The 19,934-nt window shown below is 44.2% G+C and overlaps 2 protein-coding genes across 2 annotated transcripts; one reads left to right on the top strand and one right to left on the bottom strand.

Moving 5' to 3' along the window:
- The first annotated feature begins 23 nt into the window (after positions 1-23).
- Positions 24-7,843, top strand: LOC306920307 (uncharacterized protein). The gene is made up of 9 exons (XM_079497022.1): positions 24-135; positions 1,717-2,256; positions 2,374-2,454; positions 2,816-2,869; positions 3,333-3,383; positions 3,659-3,846; positions 3,951-4,015; positions 5,122-5,222; positions 6,350-7,843. The coding sequence occupies exons 2-9, from the start codon at positions 1,728-1,730 to the stop codon at positions 6,469-6,471; spliced, it is 1,191 nt and encodes a 396-aa protein (XP_079353148.1). The 5' UTR covers positions 24-135; positions 1,717-1,727; the 3' UTR covers positions 6,472-7,843.
- LOC306920587 (chloride channel CLIC-like protein 1) lies at positions 6,503-15,215 on the bottom strand (the record flags this gene model as incomplete). Its single annotated transcript, XM_079497399.1, has 2 exons — positions 6,503-6,527; positions 14,314-15,215. 2 exons carry the CDS (start codon positions 15,213-15,215, stop codon positions 6,503-6,505), a joined length of 927 nt encoding a protein of 308 aa, XP_079353525.1.
- Between the last annotated feature and the right edge of the window lie 4,719 nt (positions 15,216-19,934).

The raw sequence follows: 19,934 nt of genomic DNA, 5'->3' as shown, positions 1-19,934 counted from the left end.
CGGTTTGCCAAAACAAAAAAAACAAACAAACGTAAGACGACGAGAGCCTGCTTGGCGCGTTGGAGCTGTGTTTTTATGCTTTTATCATTTTATGTTTTCATAAGATTCAACCGCATAGATTCACTGCTGTCGGTGGTAAGTAGTCTGATGAACGTTACTGACTAGTTTAAGTCATGTTAATTCACATCCACGGTGTAACAGTTTCCTGTTTCCACCATGCAACTGATCTGAAGTTGGCTAAAGGCTAGCTTGTAGCGTTCCCCGATGTTGTTGTGTTGTGCCCTACAGTAGACCATTCTTTACTCTTTAAACCTTTTCATGTCTAAGACCCCTAAAATAATGTGTATTTCAATTTGGTCAACTCACTACGTAGCTAAACTAAAACAAATACACTAAATGTAATCTTTATATAGAGTATAGTATAAAGTAGACATAGACAAGTAGTAGCTGTGGTCCATAGCCTCCTGCGCTTTACTGCCAACGGCATTAGAGCTATGGACCAGAGCTAGACAAGTAGTATAAATGGATGATCTTTATAATCAACCATTTCCATATATGTCATGTTTTTGAGTGGTACAACCACTCCTATAGACAGCTATGTGTGTCCCTTGGTCTGTACAGTATGTACAGCACAAGTACAGTACAGTACCACTCACTTCAGACGGGTCTGATTTTATGTTTTTCTTAACCACTGGAACCCTAGAAAATTGGCGCTCTACAAGTTAATTTACAAAGTTAGTTTACTTATTCAGTGCACCAATTACTACAATATACAACTTCCAATAAATAATAAAATAATAATTAAATCTGTAAAAATATGGGCAAAGAATTAAATAACAAACAGTGAGCAAATACCAAACGTGAAAGAGTCAAAATAAAGTGCAAAATGCGGTCAACAAATGTATCCGCTCCCAGCTCACCCTGCCTCCAAGTTCAAAGCATTCATGGAGGTGAGCTGACAAAGACCTACATTTGTAGCCTACTGAAGGTCACCCACAGAGGCACTCCAACCAATGCAGAAGCACCAATGCGGAACCTACACCCATCACCAATCAATATGAAATAAGTGACTCTTTGGCTCCTACAGTTATACAACAATATGTATGGAGCAGCCACATGAGGGTTTAATTGAAGCACATGGAAAATATATAGTGTACTTAATGTAATGTCATGATTAACACCTTGCTTGCCCGGACCTATTGAATCCATGTGCCCATCATTTATAGCGCCCGGACCACTTTTACCGGCGCACCGGAAGTTGTTGTGCATGTCTGTGTAGCAGCTAACAATAGCCACACCACTCTAGAGTCGATCGACAACAACGGGAGGTAAGAATAAATCTATCGCGACTAGCGACTGGACCGCGGAGCGCCGTCTAACACAGGATATTTTTTCAGAATTAGACGGGATGATTTAGATCGGGAATTATGATCGTTTTAAGGTTTTCGTCAGCTAAACAGGCAGGGAACATTTTCGATGACGTGTCACTGTTTGACACGTGATCGGATTGGGCAACAAGCGCTCCTAGGCTGTGGAGCAAAGCCATCGGTTTTGATATCATTAATCTCCGTCCTATTTATCAATCTCCGGCTTGGGCACTTGACCATGACCTTGACCTTGACGGAGATCTCCGCCCCGGGCCTCCATGGTGTTAAATGAAACTCAATGCAAATCCCAATTAACCGTTTCTTTTCTGAATTATTTGTGAAATTTCAGGGCTGCTAACCATGTCTGCTGAGCATCAAAGAAGAGACAGTCAGCGGCAGAGGAACAGGACCATAGCAGCCTTAGTAGCTATGGACAGCGGTGATTCCGAACCAGAGGGGTCTGCGGAGCCGAGCGTGGCCAGGGAGCCAATTTCCGAGACGGAGCGATCCACTCCAGCGGTGGAAACTAGTACAAGCGAGGGCGCGGCGGTGGTGGAATCGTTGGGAGGGCACAATTCCAGCAGTAACGCAGCAGCTGTGTTTCCAGATTCCGAGAATGAATCTGAAGGGGAACCGGAGAATGTGCTTCCGGATTCTGCGCTGCCGGGTCCTGCGTCGAGAACCATTCATTCAGAAGATGAATCCGAAAGTGGAAGTGACACTGAGAAGATGGATGAAACAAACATGGACCCACCACCTTTACACGAAGACTTGGCAGCTTGGGCGAAGGCTACAAAGCCGACGACCGTGGCATTAAATGAGCTACTTGACTTGCTTAGATGCCACGGGCACAAACTTCCCAGAGATGCCAGAACCCTACTGGTAGAGGGTAATGAATGAACTCCTTATTTCCTTTTATGGAATGTCATTAGTCTTGATGAAATTTCTTGTTATTAATTATTCACTGAAATTAAATGTTTTCACTGTTCTTTGGGAATCAATTCAGACTTGGAGGTTGGAACTGACAGCGACTTCAGCGATGTTGACTCAACACGGCCAAGTCAGAGTTTCCCACCACCCAAAAAACGTAAGTCCATTGCAATGCATGAAACGACACAGTCAAATCCTCAGTATTGATTTAACTCTTGAGTGAGTGACCATTTGGTTGAATTTGTGCACTGACTCTCACAGTGAGTTACAAAGGTAACTGTAGTCTTTAGTCTGTACTAAGTTTGTTTATTTTTAATAGGTCACATATAACACTTAAGGCACTTATTAGCGATCTAATATTTTTAGATTAGATGGTGGTCTGTTATTCTGCAGAAATAGCACACCTGCTGAATTCAGCGATTGACCAATCAGAATCAAGCACTCAACCAAACCGTGTAATAAACATTGTTAATTCCTTCCTCATATTGATTTATGTTGACACTTGTATATTTACACAGGACAGAGAAGAACTTATGATTCCTCCCAAAGACCAGTGGCCCACCCTCAAAGAGGCAAGTTTCTGTTGTATTTTCTTGTTCATCAGCTGACTTAAAGGGGTATTTTACTTTAAAACATTTTGGGATCATTTTAACATCTACTCTGGCTTTAAGGTGGCCTTACACTAGCCGATTTTTTTCAATCTGAAATCTGATAGCACCACACACTACAGGATAATCGAAGCGGGGCAGAGCAAATATCAAACATTCTTGATGTTGATCGGGCCGATCCCGATCGCGATTTGAGCGGCCCCGAGCAGATCGATTGAGTCGGGCACCCCCCGAGCGTCAAAAAATGCCCGATTATCGGCTAGTGTAAGGCCACCTTTAGTGTACACCCCAGTCAGATTTCCAGTTCCTTCCTTGATTCAATGTTTAGATATTTGAGATGCATTTGATCAGATGGCTTGAGAGGTCTAGTTGGGAGAAAAGGGCATGCATTCATTTATAATTTGTTAATTTTATTCTCACTCAAAAGGTGGCCCAAGTAGACCCGCCTTACCGGACTCATACCCAATCCCAGATGCCGGTAAGAATTTTTGTTCAGTGTGTTCAGTTTTTACCGTTAAAAGGGGCTTCACATATTTGAAGGCCTTTTTGACATGTTTTAACTTATGCTTATCCCAGCATAGGCCACTGTCTGGTTCCCAGTTATTTTTGGATCAGGGCCCACTTGAAAATCTCGAAAGCATTTGCGCCATGTGCATATTAATCAATCCATAAAAAATATAAAAAGTTAAAAAATGGTGATATGAATTTTTCGCCTGACCGATACGTAACAAGTTTCTTTTTGAAACATTTCAGAGTTCCAAAGGATGGTGTTGGAGATGCTTGAGGAGTTGAAAGAGCAAATTCAACGCATCAACAGAAGTATGGGGGTTCTTCGCAACCTCTCTGCTTCAGCTACTACTTCTATAAGAAGATTGGAGACTGAGGGTGATTTCAACGGTTTTGACGAAGAAATGAACAATCAAGAGGAAAGGATGGTCCTGGTAAGAATTCTGAAAGCTTATACATGTATGTGAGTTGAAGTCCGTTGGATTGTGATTATTTAAAACTATATATGACATTGATTCTATTACGGTGACACCTTTAGGTTCAACAGCTGGCCAGAATTGGTGGCTCTTCGCTGAGAGGCTGCATTTTTACAGTTATGGACAGGTAAGAAACCAATAGAATTCATTTCATGTCCGTTGCATATTCCTTATAAAAGCAAAAACACATTTGTTTTAATAATGATGTAAATGGTTAACATCCATGACCGAGACTCACATGGACAGAGTAGTGATTTTCCAGGGTTATGAACAGTGTTTTTAGCTTTACTTACTCAATAAGCAGAATTGTACTACGAGTTCAGAATTGTCCAAAGCATTGGTTGTACAACATGTGGTAGCTCAGACTTAGGGCCGATTCATACTCCTATTTTAGAGCCGAATAAAAGTGGGTTCGGCTCTGTAGAGCCTACAATGTGACGTCATTTGAGGTTCGGGGGGGCGGGTACCGTCCTAAAGTCGGCTCTTCGGTGCTACTGAAAATTTCTGACGAGCCGAAATCATTTCGGCACTACAGCGCCGAAACAGCGGTAAAATAGGAGTATGAATCGGCCCTTAGCCTCGAGTAGCCATCCTTCATCTGCCTTTGCGATGCATATTGCCCAAGGCAGATTAAGTCTGGCCCCTCTCAATTGTGGGAGGACTTCACAGCCGAAGTGGTGATGACTCTGAGCCAACCCGATTTGTCTGGAACCAGGTTATAACCAACCCAGTATGCAAATATGGTGGCGGGGACATTGCCGGAAAAAAATCTAATACTCAGAGGGACGTGACTTATATCTACGCAGTGATATTAGTATCGCTACGCGAGGCAAACTCAGACTAGTGATGCACTGCAACAGTTACTTGAACCAATTGGTGACAATCTATTATAAAATATCATCGATAATGCATCATTTATAAAAAAATGGAATAATAATCAATCTCAATTTTGAAATGTCATTGTAGACACATAGTTTGAAAAGTGAATTTGTTTTAAAAACAGCCGACACTACAACCTCAACGCGTCATTTAATTGAGAAAACAACGGATAGTTGCAGAGTGGTATGAATTGGTGAAAAGGAATGCTTGATCTCTGGTTTATCCAAAAGAATCGATACATCAAGTATCTTTATGGAACTTTCTAAAACATTTTCAATCAAAAGTGGGAAAAAAACTAAATGTTATATATTTGTTTTCTGACATTACATACTTTGTATACAAATGATTCCACAGAATGATGTCCGTTTCCTTAATGACAAAGTTCAACATGATGGGAGGAGGACCCCTTAGCAAGAAGCGTTTTACGAGTACGGCTCTGCATGGCGTTATTCAAGGTATTTCCACACTGTGACATTGTGTCCCTAATAGTGGCCTGTTTAAATGTATTGATACACACTTGTCCATACAACACTGAGTCTGACTATTGATCATTGACTCAAGAACATGAGTTTCTACCCAGTCTAAAGCAGAGGTTCTCTGCCAGGAATATAACCTTCCAGCGGAGAAAAGTTGACTCTGTTGCAATACCAAGGATTCGGCAGTGATGTCGGGTCACTGTGATTAGCGCCGTGCTTATAAACAGCTTAGAGTTCCTTGCTACTTCCGTGTTGCATGAGCAAAACGGTGGCATCACTGTCGAATCCTTGGCATCTTTATCGCAGCCTTAGTTTCACGTGCGTTCAATGATCAGATGTGTCACAACAAGCTGTTCTATTTTGTCACATTCGTGACTTGGTGCTAATGAAACCCTAAACAGGATTATTATTCCTTGGATGTCAACAATCAAGTACAACTATCAGAAGATGTAAGTCTCCCACATGTACAAAGTAATTTCTGATACCGAACATAGCCGCTCTACAAGCTCACAATGCGTAGATATAATGCAATTTAGGTCAATGATTTAACATTAGTGATATAACAATACGGTATATAAATAGCAGCCAATCATTGACTGTCTGCCAATCAACTTCTGTGTCTCGTGATTCTTGATCACGACTGCCGTTCAGCTAATCAGGATATTGGAGATTGTAAATATTTTGCTAATTTGGCGTGACAACCCGGACGGTTAGCTCAACCGCACCTAGGCTGCTGAGCCAGCCTGACAGCGTGCCGCGGGTTCGACTCCCGATACCGACGGCCTTTGCCGCGTGTCTTCCCCTCCATCTCTCTCCCCATGTCCTGTCAGACTACTTTCATCCTATCAATAAAGGCAGAAAAGGCCAAAAAATATCTTAAAAAAGAAAATAAAATGGCGTGACATTATCGTTGGGTTGGGCATTTATTCAAAGGATATAATTATTTTTCTGCCTGACAGCGACCATATTTCCATTTTGATCCATTGAAATGCTGGGAAACATGTTAGGGGAGTATGTCTTGGATGATGTGCATTATTTACCTTTTTCTTTCTTTTGAATTTTCACTTTTTCACTTTGTTTTGTATGTTTATTTTGTCTTTGTTCAGATGCTGTGATGAGTTGGAGCTCCGGTACCAGAGTCTGTTCCAACGTGACACTGTATGACATAGATTTAGCCATTGGGGACCACCTCAAACACTCTCCAGCAAGAGTGCGTGGACGCAACTGAGCATTACATAAAGCAGTGGTTCTCATAACGTTTAATCATCAAAGTCCCCCATAATTCTGAGAGTGTACAAATGGACGCTTATGCGTCTTATTTGGTTCCATTTGTACACTACAAGTTAGTTACAGACCTGTAAAGGCAGATTCATACTCCTATTTAGTGCCGAAGAAAAGTAGTTCGGAGAAAGGTCCCAGACTCTAACTTAGTTTGACTCTATAAAAGTCAATTCATACTCCCTCACGGCTAGCGCCGAAGTCGCTTGTAAATATTGGAGGTCCCTTACATGCATTTATGTTTATGGCTGGGAAATGAGCCTCGCACAGCAGGTACATTATCTGACTGGCCCTCGCTGTGGCGGACGGTGTGTCGTCCTCCAGTTGTGTCACACAAACAAGCTGTTGTGTGAGGGTCTATTTTGGACCCCCAGAAGGAACCCTGAGGGTCCCTGGAGTCCACATGTACACAGAGAATACATAGACCAAGTGTAGCGATAAGGAACAGAAAAGTAATTAACCCCCCTCTTTTTCTTCTTAGATTTGCTAAATACAAGTTACAACATGTACTTAGTCTTAGCAACAAGTACTATAATTGTTTATAATTACAAATAATCGATTATTATTATTTTTCTAATATATTTTCTATCCCACGATTTTGTAACCCATTTTTTTCACCCCTGTGTCAATTATCTAATGTGATCCTGGGCTCTACACACCCTCCGCCAACCTAGTCTCCATATATGGGGGACATGGGGAGAGCAACGGACTTGAACTCATGCTTCCTTCATGCGTGAGTGTCCAAGTTGCTCCTTTACACCTGACAGGGGGGAGTTTCCCTGGTTGGACGTAGCGCGTGGAAGGAACATGTTATTCCAACCAGTTCCTTTCACCTCCATCAGGCGCCCCGGCTGGCCAGGGGGAGGCAGTTTAGAGACCAGGATTACTGCATGTTTTTTGTGAGGGTACCTACCCTAGGGGACACGGGGAGAACATGCAAACTCCACACAGAAAGGCCCTTTCGCCAACCCCGCCTCGGGTATGGGCACTGATGACGCGAAGGAGGAAACACGCCGCCAGCACGAGGCCAAATAATCGATTATTTGCATTCAAAACGATTCGATACAGATTATTTGCATTGCAAATCAATATGATACAATGTCAAAGGATATATGTTGATGTTTACATATCACTATACTTAAATTGTTGAAATTGAAATGATTTGTTTGAGGCAGTTACTGTATCGTTACACCCTATTCACCACCATGTTGATTTTATTTTACTTTAATTGTATTTTAGTGGTGTTTTGTACTATGTTGTTGTACATTTTAAAATATTACTATTATAAAATAGTATTTTTTAAAATAATAAAATTGCAAGAGTCTGCATTAATGTTTTTATTTGTATTGAACTTTGTCCTACACAAACTAAATTCCCATTGACAATACAGAGATTAAAATAGGGTGCATTTTGCATCCCAAAACACAGTTTTGGGACGCAATAAAACAACCACCTCTGCATCCACGGGATGCACTACTGTACTTGTAACGAAGACTCTGACTAGGACGTTGGGCTATATGATATATGACATGTTTAGTATGACAATCCCTATATTTGGGCCCGAGCCGACCTAGTGCCGATATCGATAGATATGGTAGAACCATATATGGACAACCCATATACCTTGAGTAGCTTCTATGACTCAGTGGCAAGATTCTAACCAGATGGTAACCCAGTCGCTGCCAGAGTCTGAACACTCTGGCAGTCCTGGCTGCTCCACAGGTGAGCAGCAGCATCTCGAAGCGGTGAGATGCACTCTGTTGCCGCCAGAGCATGAACGCTCTGGCGGTCCTGGCTGCTCCTTAGGTGAGCAGCAGGGTCTCGAAGCTGTGAGACCCACTCTGTTGCCGCCAGAGCATGAACGCTCTGGCGGTCCTGGCTGCTCCGCAGGTGAGCAGCAGCATCTCGAAGCGGTGAGATGCACTCTGTTGCCGCCAGAGCATGAACGCTCTGGCGGTCCTGGCTGCTCCTTAGGTGAGCAGCAGGGTCTCGAAGCTGTGAGACCCACCCTGTTGCCGCCAGAGCATGAACGCTCTGGCGGTCCTGGCTGCTCCTTAGGTGAGCAGCAGGGTTTCGAAGCTGTGAGACCCACCCTGTTGCCGCCAGAGCATGAACGCTCTGGCGGTCCTGGCTGCTCCTTAGGTGAGCAGCAGGGTCTCGAAGTTGTGAGACCCACTCTGTTGCCGCCAGAGCATGAACGCTCTGGCGGTCCTGGCTGCTCCTTAGGTGAGCAGCAGGGTCTCGAAGCTGTGAGACCCACCCTGTTGCCGCCAGAGCATGAACGCTCTGGCGGTCCTGGCTGCTCCCTAGGTGAGCAGCAGCGTCTCGAAGCTGTGAGACCCACCCTGTTGCCAGAATCTGGATGCCAGAATCTCAGAGCCGTGAGACCTCCCCGGCCCTTAGAGTCAGAGAGCACTGGTGATGTGCAGGAAAGAGAGAGCACTGGTGATGTGCAGAGCACTGGTGATGTGCAGGAGAGAGAGCACTGGTGATGTGCAGGAGAGAGAGCACTGGTGATGTGCAGAGCACTGGTGATGTGTAGGAGAGAGAGAGCACTGGTGATGTGCAGGAGAGAGAGCACTGGTGATGTGCAGAGCACTGGTGATGTGCAGGAGAGAGAGAGAGAGCACTGGACATGATCACCTCCCTGAAAGTGGCCGGGGTTGAAGTGATGGCGTCGTGTTGTAGACGCCAGGGTCGAAGTGGTGGCGTGGTGTTGTAGACGCCAGGGTCGAAGTGGTGGCGTGGTCTTGTAGACGCCAGGGTTGAAGTGATGGCGTCGTGTTGTAGACGCCAGGGTCGAAGTGATGGCGTCGTGTTGTAGACGCCAGGGTTGAAGTGATGGCGTCGTGTTGTAGACGCCAGGGTCGAAGTGATGGCGTCGTGTCGTAGACGCCAGGGTTGAAGTGATGGCGTGGTGTTGTAGAAGCCTGGGTCCGAAGCTGTGGACCACCTTTGATACGGTCAAGAGGGCGCTACTTCAAACTGGAACTGCACGGATTGGCTGACTCTGACCCATTGACAGGGAACGCCCTTAATGGGTGGCATGTGATTTGATCTTGAGGTTTTTTATGACCCACCGTAACATCAAAGAAAGAAAGCGGGACGCCTGGACGCCCTCAATGGGGTGGTCTGAATGGCTGACGCTTGATGTTCAAGCCTCCGTATGCTTGTATTGGGGTGGCCTGAGGGGTCTACTGTTCAAGCCTTCTAGATATGGTACAGATTTCCATGGGAAATCTGGGGGTGGCAGAGTGTAACGAAGGCTTTCACCTAGAGCTTTAGATGTCATTAGGGCCAAAAGGCTCTGGTGGATATCATGAGAGCATTGTCTGGACAGCATGATGATGCAAGGGCATCGGAGCTATATCAACCCTCCCATAGATGTTGGAGCAGTCGGAGGACGGCAGAGGCTTCGTTCACCGATAGGATATCGAGATGAAAGTGCAAGCTGACAGACCAGAAGTCCAGGTTCATAGGGACCGAAGTAGTCCAGCAAGGAGGCTGGACGGTCACTCTCGCAGAAATGACCATGAGCATAACCGGAGACGAACAGTCATCATGCATGGTACGGTAGTAGCACCCAATTCTGCCGATCGTACACCAAGTAACCAGCAAGATGGCATTACTGTAATAGCGGCACACACCATCGTGGGGTATGCGGCAGGTTCAAACGACGAGATTTGATATGACAGATGAAGCTGTGTTATCAGCAATGGACGTCGTCATCAGGCAAGAAACTGTAAACTACAGACTAGGAGTGAACTGTGGTGGAAGGCACCCTCTGGCTTTTCACAGTATTAATAGGAGCCGGTTGAACCGGAGAGCAGATGAACATTTGCGGAACCCTAGGACACCTAAGATCGAGACGGGACAGGATTTACAAGAGGAATTACCGCAGCCAGCAATCTTGACTATAGCAGGAGAGTCCTTGCATGTGGGCTATCCACCGCCTAAAGGGAGAAATGTCATGTTAAAGGTGTGCAAAGTTCTAATTTGCAATTGTGGCAAAGTAATGGAAGTATATGCAGTTCTGGATGATGGTTCGGGGCGAACCATTTTGTTACACACAGTTGCCAAGCAGGTCGGATTGAGGGGTCAACCTGAAGAGTTGCGTATCAGAATCATGAGAGATCTTCAAGTTTTGCACGGGGTGGCTGTATCTTCCGAGGTATCTCTTGCCGTACAGCCAAACCAAGTCAATAATATTGAGGGAGCATTGATCGCCAAATAGCTTGGATTGTGAGCATACACAGATCGTCAGCAGACTAACGGAGAGAGATTAACATCTTCGAGAGCCTCCCTTGCTGGATAACTACCAGGCCTGGCCTGTTAGAACCTAGCCGAAAGAAAGGACAATTGTCTGAGTCTTCTGGATGCGGTATAGATTTCAACGTGAAATCTGGGGTGGCTGTAACGAAGACTCTGACTAGGACGTTGGGCTATATGATATATGACATGTTTAGTATGACAATCCCTATATTTGGGCCCGAGCCGACCTAGTGCCGATATCGATAGATATGGTAGAACCATATATGGATAGAACCATATATGGATAGATCTAACTGGCTTAGTCATCGTGACAAGCCTGGTCGGAGAATATATAGAGGGTCGGCTTCAGGGAGAAGGCAGAAGTCAAAGCATCCTGGTTTAAGTTCTAACCGGACACCACTGCGGGGGTCCTAAGCTAAGTAATCAGCAATACAGCCTTGAGCTATTTTATAGTACTATTGTACTGTTTTTTATTCTAGTTTATTTTGCTAGCTTGAGTTATAATAATAATCATTTCTTCTGTTTTTTACATGAATATAACCACATTATAATCATATAAGATGAAATGGGAATTAAATGCAATTTGTAAAAATGGCACAATATGACAACGTCGTTGAAGTGGGACTCATAAAATGTCCCTGGGACTCATCTAAAAGACCATCCCTGCATCCTGGGACTCATTACATTGAAAACCTATTTACATCACTGCAATAAATGTAAAATTTTACGTCACAATGTCTGAGCAAATAGACATAGTGGGCACTATCTCAATGTCTGAGCCAATAGACATAGTGGGCACTATCTTAATGTCTGAGCCAATAGACATAGTGGGCACTATCTTAATGTCTGAGCCAATAGACATAGTGGGCACTATCTTAATGTCTGAGCCAATAGACATAGTGGGCACTATCTTAATGTCTGAGCCAATAGACATAGTGGGCACTATCTTAATGTCTGAGCAAATAGACATAGTGGGCACTATCTTCTCCCTTCTCCCTAAACTTATTTGCATTTCTTTTTTACTATTTTGATTTTGAAAAACATTTTAATACAGTTCAACTATCTACATTGACACGTTGTGAGCTTGTAGATCGGATATTTGAACTACTTTAAAAGGTTTTTCAAAATAGTAAAAAATGGAAAATGAAATCAGTTTAGGGGTAAGGGGTGGTGCAAGATATAGAGCCCAGTGTCTTATTTTACGTCATGATGTATGATGATAAGAGCGCCCCTCACTTCACAAGGGTGTGACTTTTGAGGGGCGCTAGCTAGCCCCTCCTATATTCAGCTATCGGTGTAGATCGATGTCCTACACAAACACATTAAATTCCCATTGACAATAGTGTCTGAGCAAATCGGCTTATTTTTGTCCAACACCAACATTAATTTCCCATTGACAATGAATGGAGAACTTTACGTCGTACTGTCTATTTTACAACATGATGATGTACGATGATAAGATCGCCCCACACTTCACATGGGTGTGATTTTTGAGGGGCGCTAGCCCCTTCTATAAACGGCTTTTGTCCCCACGTCTCATATTTGCCGTTGACAATGAAAGGAAATTAGGTCATATGTCTGTCAAATGTGACGTAAATTCGTGGCAACACAAACATTAAATGCCATTTACAATGAAGGGAAAATTTACGTCATATGTAGACGAGCAAATCGGCTAACCAATCACATAAATTGAGTTCATGAGATGTATGATGATGTATAATGATAAGAGAGAGAAATTAGGTCATATGTACCTCAAATATGATGTACATTTTGTCCCCATACGTTTTATATTTGCCATACGTCGTGTGACGCACGTCGTGTGACGTACGGAGCAAATCGGCTAACCGATCACATAAATTCAGTTGTTCATGAGATATAATGATAAGAGTGCCACTCACTTCACACAGGTGTGATTTTTTGTATTATAAGAAGGAATTTATTATTTCAGTATGGTTATAGTTTAGTCCCAGGTTCAGATTATACATTGCTTAGACCAGTCATCAGTGTGTGTTAGATTCATATTTTCAGACATTTAACCACTTTAACTGTCAATTAGTAAACCTGACCTCTCGCTTTTTATGTTTGCTTTTGTGTCCCCTCCCCCATGATGGCATGTAGCAGCCAAGTCTATGGACTTAGTTGGACGTAGTTGGTGCCCCACAAAGGTGCCCCGGCCCTCAGTTCACACAAGTGTGATTTTTTAAGGGGCGCTAGCCCCTCCTATATTCAGCTATTAGTGTAGATTTTCGTCTTACACAAACATTCCACATCATAATGCGTCTGAGCAAATTAGAGGTCTGCTGAAAAGCTGCCAGATGGTCGTGCCCAGAACTAGTCAGAAACCACCAGTGACTGAACTAGACAGAACTAGTCAGAAACCACCAGTGACTGCGCCTTTGTGGCTGCTGTACCCCCCAGGTCCTGGAATAGCCTGCCCCTGCCCATCAGATCTTCCCAATCCAAGTTTTTGATTGGTGCTAACCACTCCATTAGTGACTTTCTGTGTGTGTGTGTGTATGTCTGTCTGTCTGTGAAGTACCATCGCAATACCGCTGGATGGCACTGTTGAGCAGCATCACACATACACACACAGAGGCCAGGGAGGAGGGCTTGTACAGTATAGTACAGTAAGTAGTACAGCACCACTCAGTTCAGATTTCTCAATCTTTAAGGTTTACTTACCGGTAACTTCATCCTCTTCGTCCCAAGTGGGACATAAGGCTTTGACGATCTGTCTCCATAGGGACCTTGTGCTGCATGTTCTCGCCTCACCATGCAAGGTTCCTCTCCTTCAGCTCAGCTGTCACAGTTCGTCGCCGGGTTGTTTTAGGACGACCTTTCTTCCTATTCCCCGCAGGAGTCCCGGCCATCAAAAGAACGGTAGCGTTCGATCTCCAACCCGATGGTGTTTGCACGGTAACAGGTCAGGTCGCCCCAATTCCATCTCGCCCCAGCTTTTTTCCGCCGACCTCACGCCGACAGCTCGGAGCGGCGGTTCTTGTATTCTTTATTTTGTTTTACTGAGAATAAGGTTAGAAAAAAGTTTAGGGTTAGGCATAGTTTTACTGGGGTTAAGTTTAGGAATATGGTTAGGTTTAGGCATCGTTTTACTGAGGTTGAGGTTAGGAATAAGGTTAGGTTTAACCGTTTTAGCATAGTTTACTTAGATTACTTTAGGAATACCAGGCCGCGCTGTTCCGCCGGCTGTACTCCCGGGGCGAGTTGGTAAAGGGGCGAGCAGTCTCGTATTCGTTTGCACTTGGTCACTCTGTATAGGTCTTCATTGGGATCTTCTGGTGTATGAATGATCTGGTGTATGAATGATGTTATGTGCGTACTGTATGATGGCCGCACGTGTATATGTATATCTTGATGCTTTGTTTTTATACCGTATGTTCTGTGTGTGAGTGGCTGCACGTATATATGTTGATTCTTTGTTTTTATCTTGTACATCACTTTGGTCAACCATGGTTGATTTAAATGTGCTCTATGAATAAATCTTTGTTTTGATTCATCCCACAGCTGGGTGGGCTGGGGCTGTTGTTGGTCCACAGCCGAGGGATGCCAGGCCCTTGGAAGTATGGACTGTTGTTGGTCCACAGCCGAGGGATGCGAGGCCCTTGGAAGTATGGACTGTTGTTGGTCCACAGCCGAGGGATGCCAGGCCCTTGGAAGTATGGACTGTTGTTGGTCCACAGCCGAGGGATGCCAGGCCCTTGGAAGTATGGACTGTTGTTGGTCCACAGCCGAGGGATGCCAGGCCCTTGGAAGTATGTACTGTTGTTGGTCCACAGCCGAGGGATGCCAGGCCCTTGGAAGTATGCGCAGTGGAGTGGTGATGCGGGTGCCGTGTTGGAAGGCTGCCTGGACACCTCCATACAGAAACACCAGGATGGAGAGTGAAATGGTGAGGAAAACGGGAATCTGCAGCGTCACAGGTAGGTCCTTGAGGAGCGCCCTGATGAACTTACTGATCCCGTGGCCTACGTGTTTCAGAGGCTCCATGATGAAGGCGGTGATGGTGACCGATATTGCGTTGGTTGGCGGTACCAGCAGGATTGGGTTGACCATGAGAACTTCATAGTACGTCTTACAGGGGTCCTCTTGAAGAGTCCATGTCATTCTGAACCACTCCTTCAGGCTGTCGCTCCAGTCAGTCTTTGTTATGCCAGTGCATTTGTCCCTGAAACTTTCCATCTTCACAATGTTGTTATGGTGTTCGGCAGAAGCAATCCGGTAGAGGTAGAACCAGTTCCAGATGACACTGATAAAGAAGCAGATAGCAAACATTCTCTTGAATTGGACAAACCAGGAGACCACCGACCACATTTGAGTATTAATGATGGCCACTGTGACCAAGACACACACGGACGCCTTTAAGACGGTGTCGAGCCTAACGTCAAAGGTGTCCTCAAAGTGCATGTCGGATAGGTCGACTAGAGCATGCAGTGACAGGCTGCATACTACCAGCACAATGAGCATGAGGAAGCTGGTACAAGGGAGGGACATTTTCCAGGCTAACCAGCTAGCTAGATGTCTGCAAACACAAGGTCACTTTACACTGAGAACTACGATTTCATGAAGGACCATACTACTCAAATAAGGGTTGACTCGTTGTCTGAAGCCCAAGAGCCACAGCAGTGGTGTCCGATTAAAACTTGAATGAGCTCAGTGGTCAACTGCAGTGGCCCATAAAAGATACTACTCGAATACGGGTTGACCGGTAGTCTGGTTCACAAGGTGGTTCAAGGTTCTAATAAAGGACCCTGTACAAAACACTCAGCCAAATATCCTAGTTTGTACAGGAGGGGCCGTACCTTCAAATTGTTCCAACAATTTCACAGAAATAGACAAAAAAAGACTAACTTGTCCTTTATCTTGAACCATCAGCTGATTTTATAGCAGGGGTGATGTCACAAATGGCGACATTGCTGTTTTTATCAATATATTCCATTTGTGTCACATTTGTGACCATATATGGAGATCGTACATGCACACCTGTCTGCCTGTGTCCCTTGAATGCTCACATGAGTTCCGTATTTGAAGTTGGTTGGTCCCATATAGCTGGTCCCATATAGCTGGTCCCATATAGCTGTCGGTCCCATATAGCTGTCGGTCCCATATAGCTGTCGGATCGGCAGTTCTGGACAACCAGATCTCCATATATCTCCTACTATATGGTCATATTGGTTGGATCGCCGGTTCTGGACACGCTCGCCAAGTTTGACGGTCGGATGCTTAGAAGTCGAGAAGCTTGAAGTACAGACGGAAACACAGACAGACAGACTGGCAGAAGAACTGTTCTCATCGGTGTGTGTTGGACTCAAGTTCATGTATTTTCAGACATTCAACCAGTTTTAACCATCAAAATAATTAGTAAACCTATTTATCATATCTAGGTATGTCAGAGAGCACATACAGTATGAATGCAATACACTCTACGATTAGTAAATAATAAATAATGGCTTGAAAGAATATATATATAGGTTTATGAATTGTGATTGATGCAATTTTATAATTAAGAAATAAAATACATATTTAATTCAATTAACCAACTTGAACTCAAAAACAACAAACTGAAACTAATCATTCGTACCCTCAAAAATCACACCCGTGTGAAGTGAGGGGCACTCTTATCATTATACATCATACCATCATATCATCTCATTCCGGCCAATCACAATTTGCGTCCTCACTTTGTCTTCAATGTTTGTGTTTACACAAACCCAGAAAGCTGGGCATAGGAGGGGCTAGCGCCCCTTAAAAACGGAGTGATGCACAATGTAATTTCTGTAATGTATATAATACTACAGAATTCAACATAGTTTATGCTATTGCATTCATATTTGTCAAAAGTACCTCGTATTTGACAGCAAACTAGTTTGATTGGCTAATCCATTATGTCTCAGCCAATCACAATACGAGTTCTGACCTTATTGAGATGCCGCTATAAAAACAGCTGATGGAGCGACATGTGTTGATTCCTGAGAATGAAACCGGAAGTGGCCTTGTTGATTTGTTAGGAGTTGGACCTATTTATGAAACCATAATTCTCTGCGTTTGCTTGACCTTGTGTTTGCAAACTACATAACCGCTACCTGCTTGGACAATGTCCCTCCCCTGTGCCAGCTTCCTGCTCGTTGTGCTGGTAGTATGCAGCCTGTCCCTGCATGCTGCCCTGGGTCAACACAACGACTCCATCAACCCTTCCGACATGCACTTTGAGGACCCGATTGACATTGGGCTCGACACCGTCTTAAAGGCGTCCCTGTGTGTCTTGGTCATAATGGCCATGATTAATACTCAACTGTGGTCGGTGGTCTCCTGGTTTGTCCAATTCAAGAGAATGTTTGCTATCTGCTTCTTTATCAGTGTCATCTGGAACTGGTTCTACCTCTACAAGATTGCTTTTGCTGAACACCAAAACAACATTGTGAAGATGGAAAGTTTCAGTGATAAATGCACTGGGATAAGAAAGACTGACTGGAGCGACAGCCTGAAAGATTGGTTCAGAATGACATGGACTCTTCAAGATGACCCCTGTAAGACATACTATGAAGTTCTCATGGTCAACCCAATCCTGTTGGTACCGCCAACCAGCGCAATATCGATCACCATCACCACCTTCGTCACAGAGCCTCTGAAACACATTGGCAAGGGGATCAGTGAGTTGCTCAGGGCGCTCCTCAAGGACCTACCTGTGACGCTGCAGATTCCTGTCCTCTTCTTCATTATGATACTCTTCATCCTGGTGTTTATGCACGCCGGTGTCCAGGCAGCCTTCCAGCGCACCATCACACCGCTGAGCAGACTTCGAAGGGACCCCCCTCCCCCTGCACTGGATGTGAAACACGACATGCTAGCGGTGGAGGATGCCGCCAGCATACACGAAGATCCTGTAACCAATAGAGAAGGTCCAATAATAGAGGAGACCCAATAGAGTCAGAATAGGAGGGAGGAGCCTGCCAGGGTGTTTGTGGAGATTCTGGACAGGACTGAGTGGCCCTTCAGCGAGTAGTACTTTCCAACTCTTCTGATCCTGGAGAAGGTCCATCGTACTCTCCTGTTCGCCTACAGAATTCCGAAGCTGTTCCAAGACCAATACTTGCCCTGGAGAAGAAGGAACTGATATTTAAATGTATGCAAGTCCATATATATCTTCACTTCAGCACGGGATTACTGCAGAGATGTTGACAGTTTGATCCTGTGAAGACTTTACTCTATACCACCAGCCTTACAGTAGTTATTGATGTCGAATCTTCATTCTTTTGCTGCCCTGAGTCTTCTGCACTACCAGAGTCGACCACCAGTGGATCAGCACTTGAGAAATCCCTCCCGGTTCTGGGGGCTTGCATCAGACCAGAGGGCCCAAACCTTGCCCAGACCCAAAGTAGGGTGTTCCAAGCGACATACTGTGAGCACCCAACACATCGCTTATATTGAAATTAATGGCAAAGTTACAGTGATCTGTCGTAAACGTTAAGTTGCGTATGCTTGCGACCCTGATGTCTTTTGTTAAACTACCTGTTGGATGGCCAATTTGAGGGGAAGTAAATGATTGGGACTTATAGGCCTCTTTATTAACTTCTTCGTTTCTTATTCTATTTTTTCCTTCGGTCTCTATAGATTTAGGCAGACTAAGCTCTGTTTTGCTTTGAGGTCTGCATTGCTTTAACTCTTATTTGTCTTTGTTCTGTTGAACTTTGTGTGTGGATGCATGCGTGCGTGTGTGTGTCGCAATGCCGATCCGACCAATAGGACTGTGTCATAGTGTTGGGGCTTTGTCAGAGTACCCGTCTGGTCTGTGTCCTTTTTGTGCCCATAATGGAGATGTCTGTTTCTGTTTGTCTACCTGTGTCCCTTTTATGCCCATATATGTATCTGTCAGTCCTTGTATGCGCATGTACAGAAATCTCATCCATATTAGTCCCATAAATAAGCATATCGGTTGCATCGACACGTCAAGTCTAAGCAGCAAGTGGGATGTTATGCGAGTTGTCAGTGTCTCATTTACACTGAAAAAAAGTGTTGATTTGAGGATGTTACTGTGTAGGTAAGTGTAGCAGACACCACGTTCTGCTCAATACCAAACTCGGTTTACTGAGTTCAGGTCCATGAGATATATAAAGCCTACATCTCGGAGTCTGATATGCAATGCAGTTAGTTGAATATCAATGCTGTGCTTAATCTGATGTGTGTGAGCAGGCCACACAAATTATGGTCATCGACAACCAACCTCCATCACTGTATTTATAAGAATTGAAAAAGATTGCCCATAGTTTGTGAACGGACATTCAGGCTGACTATTGTATTGTAAATACAACCATGTTTTAGTTAACGATCATTTAATGTAATATTTTTGAGGGGCACTAGCCCATCCTATGCCCAGCTTTCCGGGTTTGTGTTGGCTTGTGATTGGCTGATCACCCCATAGCGATGATTTGATTTTGCTGAGTAAAGTACACATTGAAGTGAGACGCCAAAAGTGATTGGCCGGAATTACTTTTGTGATTTGATTGGCTGAGCACGGAATGTGATGTATGATGATGTATGATGATAAGAGCGCACCGCACTTCACACAAGTGTGATTTTTATAGAAATGTACATGATATAATAATGGAGTATGCCCTGTTCTGTCTGTTATGTCTTGGTAAGTTGGTAAAGGTGCATTTCATTCAATATTCTTGCCTTCTAATTTCATTAACAGCTCAACTTGAATATACATTTATTTAGCTTTCTTTGCATCCACCTACGTCGGACTGAACCATGAATCTGTCTTCACACCAGATTTGAGTTTACGTTAATACCGGACCCTCCTCTCTGCTGCCCTGCTTATAAGTTAACTGAAACAAAATAAATCACACCCGTGTGAAGTGAAGGGCGCTAATATATTAAAGTCTAACTCATGTTGATTAGGTGATGTAATGGTGATGTAAAACAAACTGTGCAAACACAAACATTAAACGCTATTAACAATAAAGAGACAATATGATGTAAATGACACATTATGAAATGTATTGCCAATGCGAAGTGCAGAGTGATGGGCACACCCGTGTGAAGTCTAACTCATGTTAAATTAGGTCAGTGGTTCCAAAAGTGGGGTCCGGGGACCCCCAGGGATACTTGAGGGAGTTCCAGGGG

The sequence above is a fragment of the Electrona antarctica genome (genome assembly GCF_951216825.1).
Source record: "Electrona antarctica genome assembly, chromosome: 3".
Classification (NCBI taxonomy): Eukaryota; Metazoa; Chordata; class Actinopteri; order Myctophiformes; family Myctophidae; genus Electrona; species Electrona antarctica.
The sequence above is the reverse complement of the archived record's forward strand: the minus strand, read 5'-3'. Positions and strand labels throughout refer to the sequence as shown.